Source organism: Melospiza melodia, chromosome 5, assembly GCF_035770615.1.
Source record: "Melospiza melodia melodia isolate bMelMel2 chromosome 5, bMelMel2.pri, whole genome shotgun sequence".
Classification (NCBI taxonomy): domain Eukaryota; kingdom Metazoa; phylum Chordata; class Aves; order Passeriformes; family Passerellidae; genus Melospiza; species Melospiza melodia.
The window spans coordinates 41,183,990-41,209,821 of record NC_086198.1 but is presented as its reverse complement, the minus strand read 5'-3'; the positions used below and the strand labels follow the sequence as shown (position 1 = coordinate 41,209,821).

Here is a 25,832-nt window from a genome sequence, read left to right as displayed (position 1 = left end):
CTGGTATTTAAATAACAGGGTTTTCTCCAGTGGGTCAGTCCAAAGACAAAGGCTTCGGGCTGTTTGAGTTTTTTTTGTCTCTAAGCAATATAAGCTTTATGAAACAACTGCACATTGTCAGTTTTAACCATTATGTGGACTAAAGAAATGGGAACTGGCTTCTGATGCTAAGTGTCAAATGTCCCTCATTTCTTCTGATCATTTATAATTTTTAATTCAGTCAGATTTTGAGTAGTCTTGGCATTAAGGTTATTTCCACATTGTGGTGTTTGTTTCCATTTGGATCTTAACTTGCTCTAATTAAAACTTGTGTCTAGATTTTCCATTGCTCTTAAATCCAGTGATTCAGGACTATTTTAATGATATATACTTTTTTAAAAAGCTGACTTATCAAGGCTGTTTTTTTTAACGCCAATATGTTTGTTCTCGCATTTTCTGAACAAAATTAACTCCTTACAAAACATTTAAGCCATGGTATTTCTGTCAGTATATAAACCTTATGACTTTACGCATCCTTTCTAAGGACCTGAAATGTCTTCCACTAGAAAGACATATTTTATTCATGTGTACACATATGTATACATATATGTACATACAGACAATCAAATGTAAGATGAATCTTGATGCATTCTACAGATAATTTATATGCCCCAGCAGACCCTTGTACAAGAAATATGACATTGTTCACATGTCCTATTAGATTACACCTCCAAGTCATGTGGATTCTTTAATATTTTGAAGAATTTCATACAGTTCTCAAAATACATTTAGACTGGATAAACTTTCTTTCCCCTTCACCTTCCCCTTCCCTTTCCATTTCCTTTTCCTTTTCCCTTGCTTTTCTCAGAAAGAAAAGCTTTCAAACAAAATATTTTCTTGACCTGTGGGCTCTTCCTAAGTATTTCACTGCTCAAATCCTGGTCTTTCCTGCTTAAAACCTTTGTAACTTGGATGGGAATTAATGAGCCCCACCTGTCCTGGCTCCCAGCATATGGGCCTTGCATCAGCAGAACTGCCCTGCTCCTGTGTACAAGGCCATGAAATTTGACATCCCTTTCTCAGTGTCTTTGTTATGTCTTGTGTGTTTTGTTTTGTTTTGTTCTGTGGACTATATCTGCCTTTAAACTGGCCCTGAAAAAGGAACTGAATTCAGAACACCAAATTCTCTGTGTAGCTATATAGACACAACAGCACTGCAGTTGCCCATTCTCTCTTCACTTCCCATGAAATATGGTGCCAAAATCTGAGTTTTAGACTTGATAAAGTCCTACATGGAAATCACCTATTTTTACAAAGGATCTACTCCTTCTACTAAAAAAAAATTTAAAGGGAGTAAGCTCCAAGTGTGGCGCACACTTTAAATGAATATAGTTCCGTTGGCACAGTCAAGAATGTGCTTAATTTTAGAAAGACATATGTGTGTGCAAATAAATGTACATCCACACATATATAAATTTCTGGCTCAGAAAACATGTCACAATGAGCAGTAGAGAAACAGCAAAAGCAATTTCTCTGATAAAACAAAAAATAGCATAAGGCATCTAGATCAAATATATGTATTTTTCCTAGGGATTTTCTATTCAAGGTGGATGTTGATACTTAACTTTGTAGGTATTCTTTCTGTTACTGCTCACAGCACTTGTGTACCATAACAAACCTAAAAGTCACATAAATAGGTTGTCATTCACTGATGTAATTTAGCAAAAGACATTCTGTAAAGGAATGGTCTGAATTTTTTGTACTTAAATGGATATGGGAAAATTCACACTGAATGGAAAGAAAAGTCTAATTAATTGTGAAAGATATTCTTCTCAGGGCCTTTTTAACTACAAACACTAAAACAAACAAATTTAATCCCATTTCTATATCAGCTTGATTAGTAACAGAAAAGGATATTTTAAGAATATTCTTCTGTGATTGTTTGATGGTAACTAAGTCCATCAGGCTTCTCAGTATCAAGCTGATGAAGCTGAAAGAACTGACTCAACCATCAGTTCTGGGAGCTATCTCAGATCATACCCACTTGCATTTATAGCAGACAGCATTCAGAAGCAAGACCCCATGCAGAACCAGACTTAGGACTGAGGGAAGATTTTAGGGCTGCATGTTTGCAGGCTTCAATTTTTTCATAAATTCCTTACTATTGTAATAAATGGCAAGAATACTTATATTATGCATAAGTTTTGCATAATAACACACGGTCAACCACATCGTAAGGTAGACGTACCAACTGTGAGCCTGAGAACTGAAAACTGCTATAAAGCAGTAGTTTCTTCAGTTTTCAACAAAAAATAACTGATTGGGGGAATTTTTGTCGGGAAGAATAGGACAAAGATAACATAATAGGACTTATCCGTTAGCAAAGCCAGGCTGACTTTTATTGGACTCATGTAAATTTATATTTATGTAATGCCTTTAGTTCAAGACTGATTTTTATTTTTTTTCCTCTTGGGGTAGTCATGATTCTTGCTTTAAATGTGCAGTGTGGGCATTTGATTGGAAGTACACCAGGCTTTCATGATAAAATTATTCAATTTTGCAAACTGATTTTACAGTAGGCTAGTTGCCCTACAAAATTCCAATGATGAGATGTCAGAGAAGAGCTCCTTCCCTCTCCATTCTCTCTCTCTCACTATTTGTGTATTTGTACAGTGATAAACCTAACAACCTCCAGGGCTCTCATCTCCATGAGACTCATTTCACAATTCTTCCATTGTGGAATATCTACTAAAAAAGAAGTACCCCTTCCCTGTTGTGTTTTTGATGCACCATAAATTAAACTCAGTGACAGAGATCAGGGCTAGCAATTTTTGAAGGGAAATGTCTCTGAACTGTCCTTCTCAGTTCATCAACATGTGAATCAGTAGACTATGGCTCACCCTCAGCTGATAACAGAGGTCAGACTGTTTGGTCTCTTTTCCACGGTAGCTCTTACATAGGTTCAGGGTTTCTTTTCTTTTTTATTTCTGTAAAAAGATATATTCTTTCAGGCATGTTATTGCTGCTACAGTGACAATATTTCTTCTGTCTTTCAAGGAAATTAATTTATAAAAATTGGATACTTGCTCAGTTAAACTTTTATATGGCAAAAGAGAAATTGAATCTGGCCCACATCAGTAGTTATACAGTGGAAAACATTTTATCTCCTTCTTTTAATCCTGTCAAAAGAAGAGACCTTGCCTGCTCCCTGGTAGAATTTGGCCCAGTAGCAGATATTTGGGGAGGTGGACTTTAGAGACATTCAGGTACTCAGGTATTCAGATATTCTGTTAATATATACAATCCAGGGAAACCAGAAACACAGTACCTCCTTCTGCAGCCTCCAGGTATTTTATTTTATTCCCTGTAACTGAAGAGATGAAGTTTTACATCCAAAGTCAGACCAAAGTCAAAGAATGGGACTCACCTCCAGTGAGGTCCCTAATGGCACAAGGAAGTCAAATCATCCCAAGCCATCAGGCACTAATAAACTGCAGTGATGTTATTGGCTGCAGGTATGAGGCATCCATATGATCTAGGAGCCACCTTTAAATTTCATCAGGTGATGAAATGCATATCAGTGCATGCACTTTGGCTGAAATTATAATTCATCAGTGCTTGTAAATATCTGAGTCAACAGATTCCACCCTTCTTGTGCTCAGATCAACAAAAACTTTGGAGTTTATCTTCATTAGTTGTAAATGCAAGCTGGTGTTAGAGCCATCTTAGGAAAAGGTTCTTTGACATTTCTAAATGAGCCAAGGTGATCCCTAATGAAAAATAATAACTGGTTAAGATAAAGGTTTGCACAGCTGAAAAAGAAAGCGCCCAGGTTTACTTTTCAAACAGGTCTGAGGAAATACATGCTGATGGCTTATATAGCATGTATGGCAGGTTGCACATTACTTAACTGGTTTAAAATCAGTACAAATGTGTTGTCTAAAGTGATCATAAACCAAAGTTAACAACAAACCCCCTCAAATGTGTCAAAAACACTGAGGTTTTCTTATACATGCTTCTACAATTATCACTTGGTTTCACAGCTTTTAGAATTCAAGTGAAAAATTTTGAGGGATTTTTATTGTTAAGTCTTGAACCATTTCTTTATTAAGGAACTAGAAAAAAATAATATTTGAACTATGTTATACAAGATATAAAAATATATTTTAAAAAATCAGTGCTAAAACAACACAGTTTTGCTGGAAGTTGCTGGATTGCTCTTAGCAACAATACTAATCTTTGTAGTGGAGCTAAATTTGTGAAGCACCTAATTCTGATAGTAATACAGCAAATCCACTTAGACTCTACAATTTATTTTACCAATTTTCCTTTTTTATGTATTTATTGAACTCCTTTAATGGAAATTCTGCATATGTCGTACTGGGTGTGTTTAATTTATTCTGCATTTCCTTTGTAGCTTCATTTTGTGATAGAAGTCTACAAAAAGTCTAAACAAAACAGGAGACCAAAATCTAAAAACCATGGATGTCCTAAGGAAAAGCACCCATGAACAACAACTATAAATACCTGAAAACTGTAAAGGCAGGTTATCAAGATACATTTCTAGATTTTTTACTGCATTTATTTCTCTAAAAAAAATTATATATGCATAAATACATAGAAAAAAATATATATAAGATTTGTTTATTATATATATAAAAATCACAATTTATTTCAAGGAAAAGTCCACACAGCTATATTTGAAAAGCAAATATTTCAGTTTATGCTTAGTTCCAATCACCACAGTATTACTATTTATTGGTGTAGTGAATTTATGGAAAACAAATGCCAGCTGCCTCATTACATCATACTGAAGTGTTCCAAGATCTGATGTTTTGGACTATAGAATAGAGGGAAAAATTTGGGTGTACCCATATTTTTGCAGCCTGGTGAGAGAATGCATTCCAGTAAGTTAAGGTTATTTTGGAAGAGTCTTACATATTTATTCAATTGATGTTCAATTGAAACAAAAACCATTCTGATAGAGGAAAACTTTATTCAAATGGTTCCAGGAAAACACATATTTTTGCTATGTTTTCTATACACTTTATATCTTTTTGCTGGCCATAAAGGTGTTAAACTTTATAGTGTGAAAGGAGCTGAGCTCTTTCATTTGAACTAACAGGCTCCTAATGAATTTTGTGAATGCTAGTATGTACACAGTACATTTCATACAGTTGATACATAATGCTCTACTTCTAAAATGGGTCTGTGTAAATTAACTTTGAAGGGTGTACATGCTGGTCTTTCACCCAGTAACTGCATGATGTGAACCCCCCGAGCAGCTGATTTCAGAGTTCACCCTGGCTGATTCTTCTTGGTGGAAATTTGCCACAACGATTACATCATCTTCCAACAAGCCACATGTGCACGACAACAGTCAGCAAACAATTACTTAAAACCCTATAATATAATTTGTAATTTGACATAATAGCCTTTTCTTTCAGGGTTCATATTTCCATGACAAAGCCTGGGGAATTGGGGCACTTCTGCAAACAGGCAAAGGCTCTGGACATCATCAGTGGGGGAGATGGCCTTGTCCCTCCTCTCCTCAGTGCTCCAAGCTTGCACAATGTCTGTATTGCCTGGAACTTGGGATTAAACCTGTGACAGTCATCATTTTGGAAAACTTTTAAAAATGCTCCCATTTATTTCTTTTTCGCCCTGAGCAAAGCCAATGGCCATCTTATGTTTTCTCTAACAAGACAGCAAGGGGGGAGGAAAATAAACCTCTAGTCATGATTTATGGAAACAATAACACTTCCTTGAGTTTTAAAAACATCTGAAAGCAAATGTCATGCCCCTGCCTCCCCTCCAGCTCTCTGTGATGTTTTCCATTCTCCTGTGTTACAAAGACTAGTAATGGCTGAGTCTCAGGAAAGATGTGTTGTGGTAAAAGTATTTCTGCTTTAATCTAATATTCTCTAGCAAGGTCACAAGTCACTAGCTATGCAACATTTGAAAACTACAAAATTATTGCAGATTCAGGCCTTGAAGCTCTTCTGTTTTCGTTGTTCATAGACAGAAATCCTTGATGTATATACAGGAGATAGACTGGTTTAAGTTCTCCCCCTTTTCCTCCCTCTGTGCTGCTTTTAGACATGTGATTTATTTGAAAAATGTGTGACTTTTCTAATCATCCGTTTATGGGGTAAGGGTTTTTTGTAGCAATAAAAGGATTTAAGGCCAGCAAGGAGGAATTGTGCAGCTTCTATTTTAAGGAAATGTAAAATAATTGCAGTTTTATGTGGGGTGAGGACTCTTGGAGGAATGTGAAGTCTTTATCTGCAGATGTGAGTTAACATTTTGTTTAGACTGTGGCTGCCAGAGGAAGATGTGAATAAACAGAAGGTCCTACTTTCCATAAGAGGTAAAAAATTTTACTTTTTAGTCTTGTTTCCAAATTAACTCAAAGGTGAGAAACATACTTTTTCTGCATATCTTTAAGGAAAAAAAGGGAAAAAATCATTTTTCAGAATTTAGCAAGTGGTTGGAAATATAGAAGGGCAATAGTGATGTTATTACACACAATACTACTGAGTCACAGAAAAAGATTACAGACTACTTACACATTACCACAGATCCATAGAATGTGATTTTCAGGAATTAAGCAACAGAAGGGAAAAGAGAAACTACTACGAATATTGAAAGTGTATCACCAGTGCTGTCTGCAAGGCTGTTGATTTTAGGCTGTATGTAGCTATTATCTCAATTTGCTCTTCCTTGCCTGAGTGTTCCCCTGTGTGATTTGTTTTCACAGCCCCCTGCCCAGATTCAGAGGCAGAGGAGCCCATAGGTTCAAATGAATGATAATGAGCATTGTCAGAGAGGCAGGAAAATTGAGTCCTTGCTCTGGCTGCCTGGCCAAGAGCTGCAGGAGCTAATTGTGTCAATGGTAATGAGACCAAGCAGGCAGCAGATGCTCACGTGCCTTTACAATCCAAATCCCACCAACAAATTCCTCCCACAGAAACTTTGAGGGATGTCTTGGCACCCTGGAGATGGTGATAGACCCGGTCTCAGCCACATGCCACCTGCTAGAGCCATTGTTTAAAAAAAGGAGGAGGGAAAAAAGTGCCCATTATGACAACAAAGTTGTTTGCTGTCTCTTGCGATGACTTTCCGGCACTAGTTTTACCACATTGCAGCAACTGAACAAATAAAAAAAAAGGAATATCTGATTTTTAATAGAAATATTTTCACTGAGCACTGTTAATCACTTACTTGGGAAGCCAGATGTTCAGTATATGTTAAATATTCTGCTGAAAAACCGTGCTTGCCTTTTTCCCATTACAGCTCCCACTGGGTCTGCTTCCTCCAGCAGGTTTAAATTTTCACATATTTTCCCATTACACTGGAGCAGGGAGCATGTTTTCCTCTTTTTTTCCCAGAAAAGTCAAGAAGAAAAAAATGCAGATACCCATGTGGAGTACTGTATAAATATTTATTGTAAAATAAAACAGACAACATATTTGTTCCTTATTCACAAAGCAGGCTGGGTGGTGGATTGTGCCTGGGGTTTTGAAGAGAGAAAGGCAATTATGGGTTCCTTAAAGACAATAGTTTTTAATGCAAGCTTGCTAAATTCTGCAGTAGAGAGAGGTTTAGATCCTTCCAGGAAATATTTGCCCAATACTAGCTGTTTCTGGGGAAATCTGATGAAATCTCCTTTCTTGCCACAAAACTGTGTCCAGCTTTTCAGTCCTGTGGGGTTCACGCTCTTCAAGACATTTTTAACTGACTCTGATGCTGTTCAAAATCTTTCTGGGCATTGGGCTGGTTCCCTGTCATCCTTGGCATTAAAATCATAAAATCATTAAGGTTGGAAAGGGCCTCTAAGACCATCAAGTCCAACCATCAACCTAAAGCTGGCAGATCCACCAGCACCATAACTACAAACAGCACAAAAGCATCTTAAAAACTCTGGAGCTACCTCTGGCTCCAGGATGGCTGAACATGGCTAAACTCTGGCTGTGCTGAACATGATTGACTCCTTTCCTTCTTGAGAGACCTTGATGTCTCCTTGGAACATTTTAGTCAGTAGCAGCTGCTGGAGGTAGGTACATGAGTGGATCGGGATCATTGGGCTTAGGCTGTCAGTGGAAGACAGAACAGATGCTTTTTCTGGTAAAAAGACACTTGAAACACCAATTACACTCCTTTTTTAAACTCCCAGGGGTAATGGAGGATGTTACAGCTCCATGAAAACTTGGATTGAGCCAGTTATTTGACAGACTAGGTATTGCAGCCCTGACTAAATTCGCATCTACACCAAACTTCAGATCTTTTATTTCACAGAAACCCCACTCCTTCAAAGAAAATTATCTCAAATGCAGCTGCTTCTTTCTGCTCTTTATAAAGAGTGGCCTTGAAAGTATCATCACATCCTAGATAGTGTGTTGTATGAAACAAGAGCAGCACATTTGTCAGAGCAGAGTAGCAGCAGTTTAAGACACAGAAAGCCTTTCAAATTTATTCATAAAAAGTATTTCAAATTCCAGAGCATGTGGTGTATGAGTTTGCTAACATCTGGAATAAAACCAGATGTTGGAAATCCAATGCCAGGACGCCACCTTGTAGAACTGATTACGATACCTCAGGCTGAGAGCACACATGCTGCTGGTGCTTTCCCTGTGAGGAAAAAAGAGGAAAAGCTTTTCCATGGGGAAAAGAGAGATCTGGGCTCTCTGCCTGCAGTGGTGACCACCTCAGCCCCATGGTGGCTGCACCACTGGGGCACAGGAGGTGGTGAAAAAACACTTTTGTTCCTTGCTTTGCATGAACCAAAGGTTTTGGCCACTGTTCTCTGAAGCATCTGGCTCTCTGCATTTTTATGTATTTCAGTTGCAGGGATAATAAGAAATCAAAAACGATGCCTTAGGAAATGGGAAGTTTTATCTGTTATACACAACAGGAGCTACAGCTTGGTTTGGGTGGCTTGGTAAGGAAGTGGAACAGGGCCACACAACATCACTTTTGTTGGCTTGGGTGGAGTGGGAAAGAGATGTGTTACAGTCCTGACTGGTGCCTTTTCTCCCAAACATACAGAATGCTCAAACCCTCTTTTGGCTCTAGCACATGTATTGCTCTTAAAAGGCAGTTCTGGGTAAACAGCTATCAATTAGAGACATTTTACTTCATACTTTACAAGGCAATAACTAAACAAAATGACAAATGCATTAAAATGATCAAACAATGGAATTTCCATTGTATACTCTGCTATATGAACTAATCCTAAAAAAAAATTCAAAAGCATCTGCTGGTATATTGCAGGCATTTGTTTACAATAGAGATTTAGTAAACTGTAAGATTTGTGCATATTTCTCTCTTTTCACTTGGCAAATCTTTGAGAGATAAAAATTTTATTGGTGCAGAAAGAGACTGAATCTCTAGGTGCTTACCATGCATGGAACACAAATGGGTTTAACCCACGATTTATATACACAATGCTGCTGTGCAAAATTGCCTTGGAAATTTACTCATGTAGCAGAAAACATGATCCCCTGCCCTTTGCTAGGATGATTGATGATAATGTAAAACCTAATTTTAAACTCACATTTCAAAAACTTTCTCTCCCATCAGCAGGTGTATAGAATTTGGTGGTTTGATGTATTTTAATGACCCATCACATCTTTTTTTAAGCAAGTTGAAAAAGTGAAAATTATAGGTCAGGGCTCTGAACTAAACTTCTCTGTTTACTGCTTCTTCTGAGTCTTGGATTTTGTTCCAGGGCTTTGGCTGTTTGTTGGGTCAGGAAAATACTTTTTCCTGGTACAGCTATTACCTTTACCTAAAATCTTCTGGATGTCTGTGAGGTGACAGAGTGGCCTTTGAGACAGCTTGTGGAGGACACTGCACAGTAGGGGCAGCATTCTGGTGGGAACAGATGCTGTTAAAACACATTATCTTCAGCAGGAAGTACTGTAAGGCTTAGGTATAATCTATATAGTCAAGATACAGATTTTGTGGAGGTCAGGATTGATAACATTACGTGGACTTTTGCTTTTCTGATTTTTCTGCCAGAATCCCTTACCCAATTTTTGACTGGCTTTTCATGGGAACTAGGTAACTGATGTCTGACACGTTGTTTAATATTCCACAGATCAAAAACATGTGCTCTGCCTGAGATATTTGGTTTTAACTAAGAAGACTGTGATCCAGAGGCCACATTTTTGATAGTTCAATGGTCTTTTCCACCTTTAATATCTCTTAAAGTAAGTCAGCCTCTGATGTTCCTCAGTTCTGAAAAAAATATCAGGTATAAGAGTAACTGATGAGATAGTAAATTGGACAAATACAGCATTATTTTGTGATGAGTTCTGTTACATGGTTGTCTATGCAAATCAGTGGAATGAAATGTCAGCTTCCTTCCCCCCAGTCCAAAGAACAGCATCACATCTATCTTTGATCAGCTTTTTGGGGCCAAGAGTGAGTGTAAAATGGCAACACTCATTTGCCTACAAGAATACCCCTCACTCAGTCTGGACTCAGCCTGCAATGGATGGAAGTAATACTTTTACTTAGGGAAACAGGTTTGTTGAAGAGGGATGGAGGAAGAGAGAGGGAGAAAGGAAGAAAGACGCAAAGGGAGAGAAGCAAGGGGAGAGAAGCAAGAGGGAGAGATGAAGCTCCTCAGTTGTGTTGTTCATTGTGATGGAAATGTCTTTTAAAATACACTACTGACTTAGGAAGACTTGTCTTTCACATTCATTGCACAGGTGTCAAATCAAATTTTATCTTGCAATGTCTTGTGCACTGGAGCATAGCTCTTGTGACATTTTGTAACATAATGCAACATAAGGTAATAAATCATACAGAAGTGAATAAAATCTCATTTTGTGTATGCGTCTTGAGGATGGGAATGAACCAAATGGCACAGTGCTAATTTTACTGTGCTTCTATCATTGTTAGGAAAATGGATTTTTTTCTCTCCACTCCTTGCTGAGGGACTATTTATCAAAATTCTTCAAAGCAAAATTATTTTTCACCTAATTTTTGCATATATATTTTGCATCTAGGAGCTTATAAAATTTTAGAAGAAAGTATAAGTTTAAGAGCTCAGTAAAACTCCTCACAGTAACAAGACAGACTTTAAAGTGTATCGACCCCAGAAATAAACCTCCTTTCAGCTAAGTGAAAAATAATTAATCTGTTGTGCAGCTGTGGTTTCTGAAGCAGTACTGCAGGCAAATGAAAGTGCAATTTAGAGTCAGTTTGTTTTTCCTGAGTACATCAGTTAAGAAATGGAGTGCAACTTTTGGGAAGAAGCTTGTGGTGAATAGGTCTTTTAGGCGGGGATAACTGAGATCAGTCTCCAGGAGGCCAGCAGCACTCTGGTCATGTGCCTGGCAGCACTCACAATGCCACGCTCACTAAGAGCATCTGCTGCCTGCACGTGGGACTCTCTCTTTTCTTTGTCAGGGAAGTCTGCCATGTCAAAGGGGCACTGGAGTTTAAGACACTTTCAGACAAAACTCTTTCACTGGATGTTGGAGATGGCAACCTTGGGAGTGCTCTGATTGCTCCTGAGCACCCTAGAGAAGCATCACTTCCAGAAGGGCTAGACGCTTCAATATTGCTTCATCTAAGCAAACAATCTGAAGATATGATCTTTCCCACTTGCAGCTTATCAAATGAAAAAAAAAAAAAAAAAAAAAGAAAAGAAAAATGAGATTTTTCCTTTGGTTCAGAATTTAGGTAAGGACTATTGTGACAATGACATTTTATCGTAAGTGCCAGTGATCAGTTGCAAGACAGTGTGGACTTAAGGGATAATATGGCATGTAATATGATAAAGTTTTCAAATAAAAAATAATTTCCAAATTCAAAAAGGGGGAAAAAGAAAAGAGGTGCTGTAATTCCTGTTGGGAGGTATCCTGCTCTCTATTATTATACACAGTGTGTCTCCGAGAAAGACCAATGTGACAGTGGGATTACTACTTGGAAAGTGATAAAAATTGCATAAAGCAAGCTCTGCATATCTAAGTCTACTAAACAGCTCCTTGGAAGAACATGTAATCATTTAAAAATACACATAATAGTTTTAAAGCAGTGGAATTATTTTTACTATGAATTATTCATCTCCTGTACTCATCATGTAAAGGGGTAGTGACTTCTTTTATCAACAAAATACTTTTTATTGACACTAAGAACAGCATTTAATTGAACCTCTTTCCCCAGTTATCATCAGAAAAGAGTTTACATTTGTACTTGGGAAAAATGTTTTAGGAAGATTTATCAAAGCTGCAAAAAAAGCTGTCCATGAACTAATGGAATTATACTATCTTTGAATTCTCTCCACCAGAACTTAGAATGGTCACTAATTCCTTTCTTTGCTCTTTTGGTGTTTGCAAAGGGGTTCACTAAAGCCTGAATTGATATAATTATTGGCTTGGATTGTTAGAGATTTAGGCCAGATGGCTATGGGTTTCTAAAGTCCCAGTTGCTTGTGTTAGCTTTTCTAGTTTGCCTATAGGGTTTTGGGGATCAGCAATTTGAAAGGACTGCAAACTTGTAAAACAGTATTATTCATGGGGGCAGAATGTTCATCAGCGTGACCCAGTACTAAATACATTCATTATGGGCATTTCTATTCTGCACAATTTGCCACACGGTGCTAGTTTGTGGAAGAAAAAAAAAGAGACAATGGCTTATAAAATGCTTTTGAATGCTTAAAAAGAAGGAGAGTTCACACTGAGCCTCCTCTGCTTTCTTTTTCAGCAAAAACCTTCCTAGTGACTTTGGCTGAGCTCTGCTGAGAGCAAGTAAATTGGGCAAATAAGAGATTTGTTCTTTACATTTTTGGGATATGCCGTGGGGCGGACCATAAGAGAGGGAGAAGAGCAATAAAAGAGTGATGGTATCCTTATGGGAAACGCTAAAAATCAAATGGACAAAGTTAGCAGAAAAACAAAGAGAAACATAGCAAGCCTGTGGATAAAATGGTAAAAGCCTATGTAAAAAGGAAGTAGAAGTCACATAAATAGATACATTTGAAGTGAGAGGAATGCATCAGCTTCCATGTCCTGAATGCAGCCTGAAGCTCACACATCGATCTGTAACATTTCTGGTTTGCACAGAATGCATGCTCGACTCAGACACAAGATTATATTTTTGTGTGCAAATGTGTGGGAGTGTAAATAGTTTTCTGCGACATCAGAGAGGGGAGGAATTTGTCGTTTTCTAAACAATCTGTCTTGTGGCTCCTTTTCCTTTAAAATACTTGGCATGTAGAAGGTGTGCTTAGCACAGGCTGTCACGGTGGAGCATGAAGTGCTATCTCAAACAGGATGAAAAAGATCATCTGAAGTAGCACTGGAACAGCAAATAAAAAGCTCTGAGACAATCGCACACATGGACACACAGAGGAACGGGGCTCAGGCAGAGGCAGCTGCGCTGAGGGCAGAGACGCTGCGAGAGGCAACCAGAGAATGCGAAATGTTCCTGACTTGGGGAGAAGGAGGAGGACAGGTTTCGTGGAGCGGAGGAGCTCTCGCAGGGCTCCGAGCGGGAGCACAAATACTGAGGACACGCAGGTTGTAGGCAAACAAGCAGCACGAAGACGCTCTTGCGGCAGGGACAGCGAGACGTCAGCCACTTAAGCAAAGCCACTTAAAAGCTCGCAGCGAGTTAAACAAGGGGTAACCTAAAGTATGTAAATCAGGAGTGCGATCGCATTTCTCCTGGCAGGAAGGGGAGGAATTAAAATCACAAAACCCCGCTTGAAATTGCCATGAAAATTCGGAGGGTGGGGAGCAGAGACGTTGATTTAAAGTTGCCCATTAGTCATTCGCACCCCCCAGCCCCCATCCTTGGCGGGCGCTGACCGAGGGGCCCCCTCCCCATCGCTTCCCCTCCCTTCCCTCTCCTTCTCTCCCCTCCCCTCCCCGGCTGATTGGCTGCACTGGGCTCAGCACAGGCCGGGCAAAAGCTTTGTCTGGGGACTTGGAGTGAAGTTGCGGAGGAATTTAGGCTGGAGCCGGCGAGGGAGGGCGCTCAGTGCGGCGGCGAGCGCGGAGCAGGCGGGAGGACGGGCTGCGCATCCATCCCCATCCCGCCCGCGGTCCCTGGATGCCGAGGGTGGGAGAGGAGCACGCTGCCCCCCGGAGCATCTCAGCCTGGAAGAGGAGCGCCGAGTCAAATGAGAAAGCGTGGATTGCTTACAGACTGTATCTGGATGTCCCGGAACGGTGTGTATAGAGAAAGCCAAAAGTTTTCTGATCTGTAAATTATTAATACTTGGCTGGCTAGAAAAGGCGTTTTCAAGCTGCAAAGGACCAGATGTGCTTTGGATTTAAGGTACCGAAGGAAGGCAAAATAATTGCTTTTTAACTTATTGGGAGAAATTAATTGCAAAAACTTACAAATGTATCGAATCAACGGTAAAATGCACTTTTTATTCCTTTTTGCACTGATCGTAATATCTTGCAATAATGCTGTGCTGGGCAAGAATTTGAAATACAGGATTTATGAGGAGCAGAGGGTTGGATCAGTAATAGCAAGACTATCGGAGGATGTTGCTGATGTTTTATTAAAAATGCCTAACCCTTCCTCAGTTCGGTTTCGAGCCATGCAGAGGGGAAATTCTCCCTTGCTTGTAGTCCGTGAGGATAATGGAGAAATCAGCATAGGAGCTAAAATTGATCGGGAACAACTGTGCCAGAAAAACTTAAACTGCTCCATAGAGTTTGATGTGATCACTCTGCCTACTGAGCATCTGCAGCTTTTCCATGTTGAAGTTGAAGTGCTGGATATTAATGACAACTCTCCGCAGTTTTCCAGAGCTCTTATCCCTATTGAGATATCAGAGAGTGCAGCTGTAGGAACTCGGATCCCTTTGGACAGTGCTTTTGATCCAGATGTGGGAGACAACTCCCTTCACACTTATTCCCTTTCTGCAAACGATTTCTTTAGCATTGATGTGAGAACCAGGACTGACGGTGCTAAGTATGCAGAGCTGATTGTGGTCAGAGAGCTGGATCGTGAGCTGAAGTCGACTTACGAACTCCAACTCACTGCCTCTGACAAAGGGGTGCCTCAGAGATCTGGGTCATCCCTCCTGAAAATCAGCATTTCTGATTCCAATGACAACAGCCCTGTGTTTGAGCAGCAGTCATATATTATCCAGCTCTTGGAAAACTCTCCTATTGGGACTTTGCTCATAGACCTCAATGCTACTGATCCAGATGAGGGCGCCAATGGGAAGGTCGTGTATTCCTTTAGCAGTCATGTGTCTGCCAAAATTATAGAAACTTTTAGGATAGACCCAGAAAAAGGTCACCTGACCCTGCTGAAGCAAGTGGACTATGAAGTAACCAAATCTTATGAAATTGACGCTCAGGCTCAGGATATGGGGCCAAATTCTATTCCAGCTCACTGCAAAATTATAATTAAAGTTGTGGATGTGAATGACAACAAGCCAGAAATCAGCTTAAATCTGATGTCCACAGAGAGAGAAGAGGTAGCTTGCATTTCTGAGGGGTCACCCCTGGACACCTTTGTTGCCCTGGTCAGAGTGCAAGATAAGGACTCTGGTGTGAATGGAGAGATCGCTTGTAAGCTCCATGGGCATGGCCACTTTAAACTTCAAAAGACTTATGAAAATAACTATTTAATCTTAACTAATGCCACTCTAGATAGGGAAAAGAGATCTGAATACATCTTGACTGTAATAGCAGAGGACAAGGGAACGCCAAGTCTCTCCACAGTGAAACACTTTACTGTCCAAATCAGTGATGAAAATGACAACCCACCCCGCTTCCAGACAAACAGATATGAAGTTGTTATCTTGGAAAATAACTCTCCTGGAGCATACATCACATCAGTCACAGCCACAGACCCAGATCTAGGTGACAATGGGCAGGTGACATACACTATTTTGGAGAACTCTGTTTTGGGAAGCTCTATAACCACCTATGTGACCATCGATCCCTCCAACGGGGCGATCTATGCCCTGCGAACCTTCGATCATGAAGAAGTAAATCAAATTGCCTTCATGGTCCAAGCTAGGGACGGAGGGAGCCAGCAGCTCATTAGCAATGCCACGGTTGTACTCACCATCATTGATGAGAATGACAACGCTCCCGTCATCGTGGGGCCGGCGCTACGCAACAGCACAGCAGAAATCTCAATCCCTAAAAATGCTGAAATTGGCTTTCTTGTCACCAGGATAAGGGCTACAGACAGAGACTCCGGTATGAACTCTGAGCTCAGCTGCTCCATAGCAGCTGACAAGGAAAACAACATCTTTGTGATGGATCCCCAGACTTGTGACATCTCTATCAATGTGAGTGTTGAATCAGTTCCAGCAAAACAATGGGAGTTTTTGGTGATAGTCCAGGATAAAGGCAGTCCTCAGCTTAGTACTAAAGCTCTTCTGAAATGTACCATTTTGGAGCATGTTTATTCATTTTCAAGCACTGAAGCAACTTTGATAAGCCAGCCCTCCCTGGACATCTCCATGATAACGATTATATCCTTAGGATCTATATGTGCCGTGCTGTTGGTTATTATGGTTATCTTTGCCACGAGGTGCAATCGCGAGAAAAAGGACACCAGGTCTTACAACTGTCGCGTGGCTGAATCAACCTACCAGCACCACCCAAAACGTCCCTCCAGGCAGATCCACAAAGGGGACATCACACTGGTGCCAACGGTTAATGGCACTCTGCCCATCAGGTCCCACCACAGAGCTTCACCATCATCCTCCCCGGCCCTGGAGAGGGGTCAGATGAGCAGCCGGCAGAGCCACCACAGCCACCAGTCCCTGAACAGCCTGGTGACCATCTCCTCCAACCATGTGCCTGAAAACTTCTCCCTGGAACTCACCCATGCCACACCAGCTGTCGAGGTAAGGTCCAGACCTTGGTTTTGCACATCCATTTATGCAGACACTCATTTGGATGCCTACACACCCCCTGCCTCATGGGAATGTGTCATGGATTTCTCCTCGATGTCACAGCTTTTCAGTTTTACTCCAATATCAACAGATTCCACTGCCCTGAGGAACAGGGTTAAATCTATTGGCAATAGCATTATTCCTTGGTTCTTCCCTGTAAGGCCAAAACAGTGGAGTGGAACATAGTGCTCTGCACTGGTTAACTGTTCACTCTTCCTTGCCTTCCCTCTCCCTCCTCTCTGTGCAGCTCCATCTGAGAAAGGGGGCCTGAATATTTATATTCAGAAACAATCTAGGAAACTCTTTGATTAATGGGGGTGCAGAACTGAAGCATTCTGACACAGTTTGAGTACAGCTGCAGTGACATACAGCTGCACTGTATCCCAAACTTTGAGACTCTCTGTCTTAGTTTTTACTGCAAATGCTGGGTCATAGCTTGAATAAATAAGAGCTGTGTCCTGGTAATTCTTTACATGTAAAGTAAGGCTGTTTCATTTTGAATTAGGATCCTGGAATATTAAAGGCTTGATTCTAATATATTAAACCAAAACAAAACTCCACCTCTGTTTAATTGCTTGTTTTACTTGTTAAAGAATAAATTATTAGGAATTCAGAGGCTAATGAACAGCATTGAACTTCCTCATTTTACAGAGTCTTCAGATGTTTTCTGTGTCAAACACTACACTATCAAATAGTCTATTATACTGCATTATATATGTGCAGGAATTTGATTTAATTAAATCTTAAAGGAGAAAAAAAAGAAACCTCAAACAAACCTGAGAAACAAATTAGTGGTTTTACACCTAGGAGCTTGAGCTTTCATTTCAAGGAATCAGTCTTTTCACCTTTTCTTTAGCAGGTTTCTCAGCTTCTCTCAATGCTTCATCAGGGCCAGTATCAACCAAGGCCAAGTTTTCGAGGAAACAAATATTCCAGAAGCTACAGGTAAGAATCCAGTTTGTTCTGCTACATATGAGTGTAGGATGAGAAATGTAGAGACATCTATATTTAAACAAAAAGTGGATTATAACGCACTTGAGATAATGTAGTTCTCCACAATTCTCTTTACAGATACGCCCTACAAGATATGGATAAATTCAGCTTGAAAGACAGTGGCCGGGGTGATAGTGAAGCTGGAGACAGTGATTATGATTTGGGGAGAGAGTCTCCAATTGACAGACTTCTTGGGGAAGGATTCAGTGACCTTTTCCTTACAGATGGAAGAATTCCTGCAGGTAAGAGCAGAATGGAAGCTGAGCAGTTTATTTACAGTTCTGCCTGGCTGTCACTTTGATAAACCTACTACTGAGAAAGCAAAAATTCTTTAGCTTTCAAGTCCTATATTTCCTTCCTTTTTTACTTTGCTTCATGGTAAATACTGAGTTGAAGCCTTGATGTATCTACTAAAATGAAACCTCAGATACAACTGTAAATCTACCCAGAGCAATGCCTACTGTATTTTTTGTTACTCACATCATGAGCTGGCTCCAGATTCCTCCTAAAAGTATGATCTGCTCCAAGCCCTTAGACTTTTAATGACTGGGTGGATGTTTTTGCAAAGCCAGGCGGTTGTGGTTTGTTAAAAATACAGTGACCTACAATTTGGGAGAGAGGTTTTCCACAGTGGATTTGATCCATATGACAAAAACCTTTACTATTTAGAAATTGAGTATGAAAGTGAACTAGAAATATGGATGGAGAAGAAAGAAAAGTGTTTTTCCCACTGAAAAATGAACTTGAGTGGAAAGGGAAAGTTCTAAATATTTCCTAGATTTTAAATCTTGCAATGCTAATTTCTGGAAGCAAGAGCTGAAGAGGTACAATTCAAGGGCAGAGGGCAGAAAGGAAAAAAAATTAGAAAAGGGTGAGTGGCAGTAGGATAAACACACATACACATATTCATGCATATGAAGTATTGCTTTTAAATTTATGCCCAAATAAAAGTTGAATGAAAGGTCATGGGAATTCATGCTTAGTACAGATAGAAGAATTTTGTAATTACTTTAATAATTATACAGCCTCTGGTTGTACCCTAGATCTTGTTCTTACTTCAGATCATATTTAGTTTTCTCTATATAACCAGAGGGCCAGATAATTTCAGTAGGGTTCACTGAACCACGTTTATAAATTGAACAAGTTTAGTAAAGCAATTTTATAAGGGGAGGCCCTTTGCTTTGGGAGGTGGTGCAGCACATGGCCTTCCTAAAGTGACCCCCATGTATTAACCAGGGTTGTTATGCTAGACAAGACAGAACACCAGAAGTTCAGATTGTTTTTCACATACAATTTAACTTTAAAATTTTCTGTGCATATTTTGCTCCAGTCTAGGTCTTGTATCACATACCCAGCCATTCACCTGCCTCCTCAAATGCACTCAAAACCAGTGGCCTTGAAGAGTATGTTTTCAGAATCTTTTACCTAAATCTGGACTTCTAATATATTTTTATCCTCATCCTCCCTAACTCCTACTTATTCCTCTGCCAGCTAGCATGAGGCATGTCTCATTCTCTCCTGTGCTCTAGGAAGGAGGCAGGGAGGGATATCCTGGAGCTCTGAGTGGGCCTGGGGAACTTGAAGTGCAATGGTGTTTGCACTGGCACCCTGCCCTGCTGCTGCCAAGGAAGAGTGATCCCTTTACAGTGGGCAAATGGGAATGGTTGTCCTCTTAGCTGGCTGAAGTGCCCATGACCCATTTTCAGCTCTTACAATTCTCTCTCTAAACAGTAAGCCTAAGGATAGGATTTCCAAAAATGCCAGGCTAATTAAATTCAAAGTAAGGGAAACTCCTCTCAGTGCAGACAGAACTGGGTTGGGCTATCAAGATTGGTATTTAGTCTTACCCAGATGTCCATTTATTGCTATGCTTGGCCTTAATCCTTCAGATAAGTCTGTGAACCTCTTCAGATGAGACCTGAATTGATCTACAATCCCAATATATGAAAAGGAAAAGAAAACTTCCTGAAGGTTTCCTGTTCTCCATTCTGAAAGGTTTCTGCATTGTCAGTCTAGACACAGGCAAAAATGCTGTTGGAAGGTCCTTTCAGTTTGTCTATTTAAGGTGGAACAAGAAAGGAATGGAGCCAGTCCCCCAAAACTCCACAAATTACATGATTGGAAAGTTCCATAGCTGTCCGTGAAAGACTTGTTTCTTTTTCTTTTTAAATCTTAACCAGCAAGTTTAAGTTCTGGAAAAAAAAAAAAAAAAAAAAAAAAGAGGAAAAAAAAAAGCTGTTGTTGATCTGGCCATTTTTAAATTTATTGCTGATTTAAGGACAGATTGTGTCACCATTCAGTTACTTCAGAGTATCTTTTGATCTTATGTTCAGGAATGTCAGAATTTATTATTTTAAACTAAAACCATTCCTGATAACAATGGCTGCAAAACTGTCATTAAGACAAACTTCACTACTAATGAAATGCCAGAGCACTGAAAGTATCTAATGAATTTAAAGGAGTCTTAAAGGAATCTTCTTAATTAGGAGTATAATCCTCACCTTCTGGGATGACTTGAGAACTGGTCATGGATCACTTATATGTCTTTTGACGGTTCTAACTCTTGGGCATTTTCAGGAAAATGTCATATATGGGAACAAATACTTGCAGGCATTTCAGTCACTTGTATCAAAACTTCAGCCACTGATATATTCTAGTTTGCTTTTTTTGTTTGAAACTTCCAGTATCAGCAGTTATTTTGCAATACATTGAGCAATATCCAGGCTGCAGTCTGAGCTTGTAATCTTGAAGAAATTCATACTGTTGCAGGCATGACATGGAGAAAGTTTATACTCATAGGAATGGAAAGGCCATTAGAAAAGCAAACAATATGATAGGCTGTGTATAGTGCAAAAATATAGTGCTGACAGTATGAGAGTAGGGCTTTATAAATCACTAGTACATCCAAAACTGAAATATCTGTTCCATTCTGCTTACACCACTACAAAAAGATTTTTTGATAAATGGAGTGGATCCAGAGCCAGATGGGAAATGTGTTGAGGGAGCAAGGAAAACTTCCAGGGCATGACTGCAAACATTTCTTTTGCAGTCAGTATATGCTGAGAAAGAACAAGAAACTCTATTCTGTGTGGGATAATCTAACCATTAAGTGATATGGGCAGGAGTTTCTTATGGTCGAAATATGCACAATGCAAAGAGTCTGTCATTTCTGAAAGCTGTCTTGAAGTTGGTGGCTCGGACCCATTAGTGCCCCAGCAGCACCCAGATCTTCTCCAGCATATCTGGCAGGCACACAGACACACGGCCTGAGGCGAGGCTTTGTGTCCTACCATCAGCTCCCTTTGGGCTGGAAAATTAAGCATCTTTGCTGGCACATCCCTCCCTGCAGGTCTGTCAGATTGGGCTTTGCCTGTCTCTGCTTCCAGGAGTCATTCCCAGGCCTCTTGGAATATTTTCAAAGGACCCTCGCAGTGCCCCTTTGTGGGCCAGTCTGGAGCAGTGGAGCACTCAGAGTTCAGTCGTTTGCCCCACGTTATTGTTTCCACCTGAGAGAAACAGGGAGAGAGTTTGAGAGAGCGGCTCTTCCATCTTCTGCTCTTCAGCCCTCATGGCTGAACTGGGTTCCCATCCAGGGGGTTGGAACCATCCTTACGCCAAGGCCTGAGCCAGGATGGGCCAGTAACCTGAGCTACAGAGCTGCAAGTGCTCCTGAGAGTATAAATCCAGTATGAACACCAGAGTCACACAGGCTGGGAATTAGACCCTCGAGTTCTCATAGTGGATTAAAATTTAACTGATTTAGTTTAAAAGGTAATATGGCAGTGGATCACCTTGAGTTCTACATTGTGAGAACAAAGGAGTTGTTTAATGGAAAAGGAGATCCCTCTGCATGTTATTATTCTTTGCTCTTCATTTTCCCTGTCCATTTATTCCCACTTGATTGCTCTGATATGCCTCAGTTGTTGCATGTGGAAGACTTCTCTAAAACTCAAGTGAGTGCTTGGAGGTGGAAATTTCTTCCTTTCATTTTATATTTTTTAATGAGCTAGAACTGTACAAAGGGTTCATGTGGCTTCAAGCCACAAGTGCTTGTTTTTCCACCTGCAATTCACATGTTATCTTCATCTTAGCTAAGAGATTGCATTACTCTCTTACATGAACCGCACTGGTTGTTCTCGTTCTTGGCAATGGAGGTACCAGACTGTTTGTATTTGCCATGTTCCTGCACAGAACAGAGAAGAGGAATTGTGGGAATCCATAAAATTTGAGGGTTTTGGGAAAGCTGCAAAAGGCAGGCCCTAGAGACAGCAGAACTGTGATTAGAGCTAAGCAGCAGCCATGAGATAGGTCAGCAGAAAAATTATTTAACAAGTAGAAAAGCAAGGGCAAATAGAACAATGAATTGTGTATTAATGCTTGTCTAGAATAACTCTCTAAGCTACAGAAAAATTTATCTAGCAAGATATTAGGGAAGTTGAAGCTTAATAATGGAGCTCTTTGCATTGTCTTTTAAGGCTTACAAGCAGGTATTGTATTTGAAATAAGCAAGCATTGTTTTAACCACAGGTACATGTGCTTATAGTGGTTGGATGGAACTACTGTCAATGTGCTTTTGCTTTGTGTGATTGGTCAAAAAATTTATAAAGTGAGTTGTAACATTAAGTTCTTTGTCTGCTGCCTGGGATGTGAGCTGCTGGCATCTTCCCATTGTCATAACCATGGAATGAGAGTGATGCTGGAAAATGAAACAGCTCAAGGCAGTTCCACAGCAGTCCCAGCCAGTTTGTGATTTGTAAATAGCCTCCTGCCGGCGTCAAACACCTTTGGGGGATTGCAGTGCTGGTGGCAGGCACCCCGTGAGTGCAGGTGCCGAGTGCAGCAGGAGGGGTGCTCACTCTCCCGTGTCTCTCTTGCAGCCATGCGCCTGTGCACGGAGGAGTGCAGGGTCCTGGGCCACTCGGACCAGTGCTGGATGCCACCGCTGCCCTCTCCTTCTTCCGACTACAGAAGCAACATGTTCATCCCTGGTGAAGAGTTCCAGGCACCCCAGCAGCAGCAGCACCTGCAGCAGCAGCACCACCAGGGCCTCGAGGAGGAGGCCCAGGCAGCTGACGCCAGTGAGAAGAAGAAGAGCTTTTCAACATTTGGGAAGGACTGCCAGAGCGAGGAGGAATCAGGGGACTCCTGCACCTCCTCGCTCCTCTCGGAAATGAGCAGCGTCTTCCAGCGCCTGCTGCCGCCCTCGCTGGACGCCTACACGGAGTGCAATGAGACGGATCGCTCCAACTCACTGGAGCGCAGGAAGGGACATGTGCCAGCCAAGAATGTGAATTATCCACCGGGGGTGGCAGCCTGGGCAGCCAGCACGCATTTCCAAAACCCTGCCAGCAACGGGCCCGCTCTGGGGACTCACTCGGGTGCGCAGCCTTCGTCCAAATGGCTGCCAGCCATGGAGGAGATCCCGGAGAATTATGAAGAGGATGATTTTGACAATGTGCTCAACCACCTCAGCGATGGCAAACATGAACTCATGGATGCCAGTGAGCTGGTGGCAGAAATTAACAAGCTGCTGCAAGATGTCCGGCAGAACTAGTTGTTTCAAAAGCCTATTTTTCCATATTTATGGAAAACTGGAAGGGGGAAAAAAAAAGAACAAAAAATAGACTGAGGAGAACTGGCATTGCCAACTAGTTGCATTTATCATAAATGTGTCTGTGTATGTTGAATATTAAAATACTGTATTTTCATATGTACACAATGCAAGTGTGATTATCTTTATCTGTATTTTAAAAATACATTTGTACCTTATATTTATGTGTAATTTAACAAATAAATTTTATTTTTGTACACCCACAGCAAGCATGTTTTCCTAAATGTATATAGATGGTACCACCCTTGTCAAACTTAGAGCATTCTTGCCACACAGGCATGTTTTAAAAAAAAAGAAAGAAAAAACAAGAAAAAGGATTTGTTTTCCATTATCAGTTCTTTCAAAGGTTTCAAATACAAATTCAAAACACTGAAAAAGTTATGCAATGTTAGTTTCAGTAAATGATCCAACACCTTTTTTGCAATGTTTTATTCTTATAATAAATAATTGTAACTCCCATGAAACCTAAAATGTCCTTTTTTATTTTGATGCTTTTGGTCTATAGAATAATTTTCTAATTTAAGTCATGGATTATTGCAGGCTGAAGTTTTCCTGTCTTTGGCACATAAGTGTTTTCCCCAGTGAACAAATAATGGAATTCTGTGATGGGTCTTCCACTGTGATCTCTGCAAAAAAAATGTAAATTTGTTGTGCTGTTGTTACACTGCAAAGCCAGTTGAAGTCAGCAGTGTATACTTGAAAGACAGCAATAAAATCAGCTTTTCCGACCTCAAGCTGAATTCTGAATTTATGTAAATACAAAAATTGCAATGAACTGCTTTATCTTTGTAAATGACACCAAAATAAAAGCAATGTTGCATCTTCCAGAAAAACAGCTATATTTTGCCTCTGCACAGCAGCTACATTTTATATTAGCTATATTCTCTGTTGTAAGTGTGCCTGTCTTTTGTTTGCAAAGCAGTAGAAAAATGTTTGAACTTCCTAGCAAAGGGCAAGCCAGCAGGTACATTTGCTCTAGCTGCATCCCATCTTTCCATGGTGGGGCTTTTCTCTGTCCTGAAGCTTGGTGAAAAGTCATTTATATTATGGTGCCATTGCTGTAGTGGGGGTGATGTAACTAATATTGCTCAGGTAAAAGTCAATGTCATCCTTTTAGTTACTGCTTCAAAACTGGTTTTTGTTAGCCTATCACACACAAGGAGATCTTTTTAGTAGCAAACAAATGGATTTTACTGTTGAGAAACATGGATGGGTTTTGAACCCCCTGTGCTCATTTCAGGAGTGTTAAGAGACAGCCGTAAAAAACTGTATTTTTTGGCATTTATGCAAATGGATATTTTATGTGATATATATATATTTATATTTTGCCAGAACTGTGGAAAACTGTTGGAATAATCCAAGTCAACCTGGGCACAAAACTGATATATTTGTTCTGGAGAATGGTCCTGGTAAAGTATCTTATAAAATAATTTTATTTTGTGCTAGATACAAAAATTCCTGCTTAATGTTATCCCCAAAAAGCAAAAATTTTGTTGTATGCATAAGCTTCATTTGCTTTCTTTGTGTGCAAGGAAACTTTAATCTAATTATTGGTTCCACAGTGCTGTAGATGGGACATTTGAAGATGCGTAGACATTTGTTGACACCTGAACAATGGAGAGGTTCTCACCTTGTTTACACACCAGGAGCTCAGTCTATGCTTTAGTGGTTAGAAACACCAGGACCTAACATTGGGAAGTTTCTTACAGCACCTCTGAATGCAAACAGGACTTGAGCCTCATCGAGTTGCCATCTCTTTTTCAGAGGAAGAAGCTGTAACACCTCACTAAATAATTGACAGTTCCTCCCTGTTTTTACCCTTCATTCCTACTAATAGGGATTATTGGCCCCACAAGCCTCACCTGGGTCCCATTCTCCCACTCCCCCTCACTCCAGGGGCTCAGACTGGAGCAGGCAGTTGTTCTAGGAGTGTTTGTCCTCTTTGGCTCTCAGGGCCCACTCAGGACTGACTTCATAGCTGTGTCTCCAGCCCATATCCAGCTGCTGCTGTCAGGAGTCCTTGGATCCTCATCCTGGTTTGTCACCTTGACAATGGATCCCTTTGCCAGCACCTCCCTAAAGCTGCTGCATCCAGTTTCTGTGGGGTTGCACAGTGTGGGTCCTGCTCTTCTTGATGCCTCAAAGCAGCAGAATCAGGCTGCCTGAAGCCAGGATGCTGTAGCAGTCCTAAAGTTTACAAAGGCATAACCTCCTCCTCCCTAACTAGGTTTTCTGTCTCATCTCAACCCTCCCCTTGCAGTTTCTCTCTTCTTCAGTGTCCAGTTTTAGCCCTGTTCTCCAAGTTCCCTCACCCTTACCCCATGTTAACTCCTCCTGGCTCTCTCACTCCGT

General features: G+C 40.5%; 1 protein-coding gene and 1 long non-coding RNA gene across 3 annotated transcripts in view; both read left to right on the top strand.

Moving 5' to 3' along the window:
• The window catches only part of LOC134419042 (uncharacterized), a 125,230-nt gene extending 112,379 nt beyond the window's left edge, over positions 1 to 12,851 (top strand). Inside the window, exon 3 of the long non-coding RNA XR_010027949.1 lies at positions 12,700 to 12,851. This is a non-coding gene — a long non-coding RNA (uncharacterized LOC134419042). The remainder of the gene's footprint in view (positions 1 to 12,699) is intronic.
• A 1,118-nt stretch (positions 12,852 to 13,969) lies between these two features.
• Positions 13,970 to 24,214, top strand: PCDH18 (protocadherin 18). 2 transcript variants are annotated; one of them, XM_063157119.1, is made up of 4 exons: positions 13,970 to 16,828; positions 17,736 to 17,821; positions 17,948 to 18,111; positions 22,747 to 24,214. In XM_063157119.1, exons 1-4 carry the CDS (start codon positions 14,345 to 14,347, stop codon positions 23,421 to 23,423), a joined length of 3,411 nt encoding a protein of 1,136 aa, XP_063013189.1. In that variant the 5' UTR covers positions 13,970 to 14,344; the 3' UTR covers positions 23,424 to 24,214. The 2 variants fall into 2 exon arrangements, with proteins under 2 accessions (XP_063013189.1, XP_063013188.1); XM_063157118.1 differs by having other exon boundaries at positions 17,733 to 17,821.
• Positions 24,215 to 25,832: the final 1,618 nt, after the last annotated feature.